This window comes from Octopus bimaculoides, chromosome 3 (genome assembly GCF_046866305.1).
Source record: "Octopus bimaculoides isolate indiv1 chromosome 3, ASM4686630v1, whole genome shotgun sequence".
Classification (NCBI taxonomy): domain Eukaryota; kingdom Metazoa; phylum Mollusca; class Cephalopoda; order Octopoda; family Octopodidae; genus Octopus; species Octopus bimaculoides.
Genome location: NC_142930.1, coordinates 1514056 through 1520706, shown reverse-complemented (window position 1 = coordinate 1520706; position 6651 = coordinate 1514056). Strand labels below are relative to the sequence as shown.

The 6651-nt window shown below is 32.4% G+C and overlaps 1 protein-coding gene across 28 annotated transcripts in view; it reads right to left on the bottom strand.

Moving 5' to 3' along the window:
• LOC106867341 (rho GTPase-activating protein 39) overlaps positions 1–4990 on the bottom strand; it is a 439467-nt gene extending 434477 nt beyond the window's left edge. For 26 of the 28 annotated variants that reach the window (XM_089348467.1, XM_089348468.1, XM_052966673.2 and 23 more), the window contains exon 1: positions 4368–4990. Coding sequence is in view for 24 of the 28 variants with exons in the window: in XM_052966673.2 (XP_052822633.1) it covers positions 4368–4378 (11 nt within the window). In the remaining 4 variants the exon portion in view is untranslated. Of the gene's footprint in view, positions 1–1186; positions 1448–4367 lie in introns of those variants that run through there. The other 2 variants (XM_089348473.1, XM_089348457.1) reach the window with 2 other exon arrangements.
• Between the last annotated feature and the right edge of the window lie 1661 nt (positions 4991–6651).

The window sequence follows — 6651 nt, the reverse complement described above, 5'->3', positions numbered from 1 at the left end:
CATAAATATATATATATACATAAATATATATATATATATACATAAATATATATATATATATACATAAATATATATATATATATACATAAATATATATATATATACACATAAATATATATATATATACATAAATATATATATATATACATAAATATATATATATATATACATAAATATATATATATATATACATAAATATATATATATATATATATATATACATAAATATATATATATATATATATATATATACATAAATATATATATATATACATAAATATATATATATACATATATATATACACAATATATATATACATATATATATACACATTTATATATATATACACACATATATATACACATGTATACATATATATACACACATATATATATATACATATATATATATACATATATATATATACACATATATATACATACACATATATATACATACACATATATATACATATATATATATATACACACACACATTTACATATATATACACACATAAATACATACACATATATACACACATATATACACACAGACATACACACACATATACATACATACACATACATATATATATATATAAACACATATATACACACACATATACATATATACACACACATTTATATATATATACACATATATACACACACACACATATATATACACACACACACACATATATATATATACACATACACATATATATGCACACATATATACACACATATATATATATATATATATACGCACACAAACATATACATATAAAAGTTTTGGTAAGTGCCACGCACGAACCTTTTGGTCCTTGAGTCACTTTGTAACTTCTGCTGATTAAAAATTAGTATTATATATGTGTATTAGTTTAGATTAATACCTTAAGACTGAAGCTTTTCTAGTATGAGAAAAATCAATTGGATCTCTGGTCGATTTAAATCGAACCCCACCAACTGTCAAAACACATTTCCAGTTTTTCAGAAGATGTTCCATGGAAATGGTTCTGCCGACTTCAGAACGTTACCATTTCAACCTTCAGAGAACCCCGACACAATTATTTGCAATAAAATAAAATAAATGTCTTCGTTGATCTTATGTTATTTGAGCAATCGTAAGATATATCTTAATAACAACGATATATAGAGAAAATATTAGAAATAAAACTGACCAAGGAAATAATTTATCACCCAGAAAATTACTAAAATGTAGTGGTGTGGTGGCTTCTATCCTATGGAACACTGACCCGACACATTCTCCAACCAGCAGTACCTATGTCTCTTCAAGTTTCAACCTTGGTTTCTAATTTTCCCTTTCATTTGTTTCCCTCGAAATACGTACAGGTACGCAACATATTCCGTCTTTTACGACTTATGGTACTATAACACACACACAAACATATTTATATATGCGGCTACTGCTTCGTTATGTCACACTCTGTGTGTGTGTATGTGTGTGTGTCTGTGTATATATATATATATATATATATATATATATATATATATATATATATATATACATACACACATACACACACACACACAGTGTGACATAACGAAGCAGTAGCACCAGATTTTCGTGTTTCTCTCTGATCAACATTATTGGTTCTGAATGTACACACACAGAGACACAGACACACACACACATATGCGTGTGTATAAAACATCAAACTAAATTATATTCCTGAATATATAATAAATACCAAATATTCGAACACAGAAATGCAAAAAATGAAAAGCTATCGATGAAACTTGAATTGAATTGATCACGCCAGGAAGTCCTTTTAATCAGCCTTCACTCTGCGACAAGGTAGACGCAATACATCTATCAATCATAAAAGCCATTCTGATCGTCACAATCGGACATTGGATATTAATTTAATAGATTAAAACTGAGTTTTACATTAACAGGCAAATATTTAGAGCTCAGTCAACAATGCGACAGGTTGGTAATTATAAGAGACAAGTGCCACAGAGAAGACGAAAGGGTACACCTCTTCACAAGAAGCCCCGGTAGGTCACTCTGGACCACCGACCTAAACCGGCAACAACAATGGAAAATAGAAGGAAAAAAAGCACTACATATAGAGATAATTATCGAGATGTTCGTTAATTAATTATTAAATAATCTGTAATTAAGAAAAAAATGATGTTAATCGCTACACACACCACAGAGAGAGAGATATATATAATGATCTTCTTCAACAGCTAGCCTTTCTATATAAACCAAATAACAGTATTTTTTTTTTATATTTGGCAAATTCTATGGTCAAGTTAAACATAAGAAACATTTCTACTTTTTTTTCTCCGTATAAATATTCCACTTCAAACCATTTTTGTTTTTCTCTTAAGCCAAATATTCTCGGCAGTTTTTTTTTTCCTTCAATACTTAATGGTTTTTAAAAGGGGGATCGATTTTAAAGGATTTTCAATCATATATTGATCCCCCATTTAATAATTATTACTGAATTAAATTAAGCAGGCAAGAATCATTTGAGGAAGTAGGAAAAAAATAATAAATAATAATAAATAAATAGCATACATAAGGAAATGGAAGAGTTTGATCAGTGATGGCATGAATTGGCAAAATGAAGTGGGTAGGTAGATAAATATGTAAATAAATATGAAATAAACCCTGCTTTGGAATGGTTTAAAATAATAATTGCTGTGTATTGGTAACATAAGTAAATGTGTGTATTAAAACGATCATCTACAAAGCAATTGCAACATTCTTCATTTGGAAATCCGATCTAAAAAGGGAAAACGTTACAATGAAAGATGGGAGAAAGAATAATTAGTGGAGGAGCATCAGTGTGTGTGTGTGTGTGTGAGGGATTAGAGCATACGTGAGTGTGTGTGTGTGCGTGGATTAACAATAATTAATAATAGTTAACAGAACGCGTGTGTGTGCAAGGGATTAATAATTAATAAAAGCATGTATGAGGGTTTAATAATTAATAGAACGTGGGTGCATGAGAGGGATTGATAATTATAATTAATTGAGCATATGTGTGCGGATGGATTAATACAATAATTCTAATTATGGTATACAAGGGCAGCAGTTTTGAAGGGAGGGACCAGTCGATTACGTCGACCCTAGTACATGGCTGGTACTTTATTTTATCGACTCCTAAAGAATGAAAGACAAAGTTGGCCGCTTCGGTGGAATTTGAACTTGGAATTTAATAAAGAAGGATTAATAATAATTAATAGAACATGTGTAGGGGAGGATCAATAATAATAAGGCATGTGTGAAAGGGGTTAATAATAATAATAATAATAATAATAATAGCAGCAACAAAAGATGCATGGGTAAAGGAATTAATGATAGAACGTGTTTGAGAGGGATTAATACATGTGGGGAGGGTGATAATAATAATAATAGAAGAGTATTGGGGAAGAGTACATGTATATGGACGATTAATAATAATAATTAATAATACAAGTATGCGAGGGTTTAGTAATATTTAATACTCTTTGTGTGTGTGTGTGTGAGGGATTTTAGAATGACAGAAACAGGAAGGGGAGTGTTTCGTGTGACAGAGAGAGCAAAATAATGTGTTGAGAGGAACAACATAGGGAAAGAAGAAGAAAAAATTAGTGAAAATGAAAGATGAATCAAAGAGAGAGACGGAATAAGATTGAGAAGAAAAAAGTGAGAGAAATGAGAGATTTAGAAAGAGAAACATTGACGATTTTCGGCTCATTTTTCATCTGCTCAAGATTTGACATCAAACAAAAAGTAATCGAGGGTTTGAAAAGGAGATGAAAGATAAAAATTAACGAAAGGGGATGGATATTGATATAATTATTGTCATTTTCAGGCTGAGACATTTACCACTGACATTACTACAAACACCAACTTCTTTTTTTACCAACGAGCTATATAATGATAATAATAATAATAATAATAATAATAATAAATAATAGTAATAATAATACAACTTCTTTTTCACAATATCAATAAAAATATTTTAATAGCAAGGTGAGAAAATGTGACAGGAAAGTCAAAAAGATTGGTATCTAGAAGGAAAACAAGATATTGAAGGGTTGAAAACCATCTCATTGATAATTTGGGATGGAAATAAAGGGGGTGTAGGGGTTTAATAATGGATTTTGGTTATAATCATTTAAAAAGGGGGATCAAGGCACAGAGACTTCGATGGGATTTCATTTGTTTTTTGTTTTTTCTCTGATTTTGTTTTCGATTGCATTAACAAACATAAAAGGAAGTGAAATGGTTACAACTGGGAATCGAAACTAGAGCTTTGGAATGGAATGTGTCGTTAGCTCTAGATACAGATTAATATGTAAATGCAGATTATATATATATATATAATGAACTTTACAAACCTTTCAGCCATTCTTTATTATGCGTGTGTTTGAGTTAATAATTTATCCAGTGTCAAATGTTCTTGTAACTGTTAAATTCTATCCAGGGTCCACTCGGTTCGAAGAGGTTTGACAGAGGCAGAGAGGAGAGACAAGTGCTCTTCTTGGACAGTATCCAGCCAATTCCTGGTCTTCTTTTCTCTCTCTCCCTCTTTTTCACACAAGCTATTCTGTTTGTTAAATGTTGTTGATTCCCTTTCTTTCTTATACCCATATATATATACAAATATATATATACCCGTGTATAAATACACATATATATGTATGTATGAGTGTGTATGTATGTATTTATGTATGTGTGCGTGTGTATGCGCGTGTGTGCGTGTGTGTGTGTGTGTGGTTATCACAAACGAATGACGATATTAAAGGGTCAGGGTATATATATCATATAAGGGGAGGGGTATGTATTAAAAAGGGGACGACGAAGACGACATCTCGACGCCCGATAACCGTCACATCTCGCCGATGGAGAGACGATGTTGGAAAGAAGAGAAGAAGTAAGCGATGAAGATGTAGACAACAGTTCGACACCGACTTCGCCAATCCGCCATGTTCCTTACTCCACCATGACTACTACTACTACTACTACCATGACTACTATTACTACTACTAGTGTTGTTATAGAAGGTGGTGGAGGAGGAGGAGGAGGCAGGGCAGCAGACTTGAACTACAGTCGTTCTGGCACGGCGACTGCTGCTGCTCGCAAGTCGTGGTAGCAGTTGTCTTGTTAATGCTGCTGCTGATGATGCTGCTATTTCTATCTCTCTCTCTCTCTCTCTTTCTCTTTCACTCACACACACTCTCTCTCTCTCTCTGCTGGTATTGCTGCTGCTGCTGCTACATCTCGTTAGTCGTAGTCGCAGTCATCTTCTTGTTGCTGCTGCTGCTGCTATCTCTGTCTCTTGCCAGTCGTCATCGTCACAGTCGTCTTCTTACTGCTGCTGCTGTTACTGCTATCTCTGTGTCTCGCTAATCGTCATCGTCGCAGTGGTGTTCTTGTTGCTCTTGCTCCTATCTATCTATCTCTCTCTCTCTTTCAATCACTCTCTCTATCCTGCTGCTCGCACTCTCGCTGCTGCTGCTGCTTAACTTTGTTTCCCTCTTGCTGCTGCTGCTGCTATCTCCCTTTATCTCACTTTCTCAATTTCTCCTTCCCTTTCTTTCTTCATCATCTCTCCTTTTCTGTTGTTCTTTATCTCTTTTCCCCTCTCTTCCTCTTGCGACTCTCTCTTCTTCTCTCTCTCTTTCTCTTCCTGGTCGTCGTCGTCGTCTTTATGTTGCTGTTGTACTTAATGGGGAAGGTATCGGGAGCAAATCCTAGCAAGACACCTTTCCTAACCAAACTCCCTCTTCACTTGCTTCCTCATTGCTGCTGCTGATTGATATTGTTATCATCATCATCATCATCATCATCATCAACAACAACAACATAGACATCATCATGTCTATGATGATGCTGGTGATGATAACTATTGCTGCTGCGACTATTTCTAGTTCGCTTGCTGCTACTATCGATGCTTATATTTCAATTCGCTACCTTAACTAATGTCTATATTTTTCTTATACACACGGAATAAATCCATACGTATGTATCAAAAATAACACACATACATACAAGCGCGCGCACTTATTTACATACATGTGTGTGTGTGTGTATATATATATATATATATATATACATCATGTCAGGGTGTCCCTTGAGGTCTTAATAATATGACTTGATCTTACGTTTTCAATGGTTCTTTTCCTTATATATATATATATATATATATATATATATATATATATATATATATATATATATATACATATACATACATATACAATATGAGGGAACGTTTGCCAATTCCTCTATCCGAAATCCTTTGCATCCCACAGATGTTCAACCTTATTTTCCCTTACATCCTACTTTAATATATTTCCGATTTCACTTGTCATTTTTTCTCCTCATCTTATCTCACTTTTATCTGTTTATTTCAAGATTTGCGATGTGTCTATATTTAATTTTTACCTCTATTTACTTTTTCTTTCATTCTTTATTTACCGTCATATTTTAATTTATTTCTCATGCTAATTCTCATTTTCTAAAAAAAAAAACAATTTTTAATGCTTTATTTTTAAGATTTAATTACCAAAATATGTTGCCATCTGAAAACTTCGAATTGCGCACAACGTTTTTATAATTGTGGTGAAAGTAGTCATAAATACCTTTACTGATAATTCGATTATAAGAAAGTATTCGGTG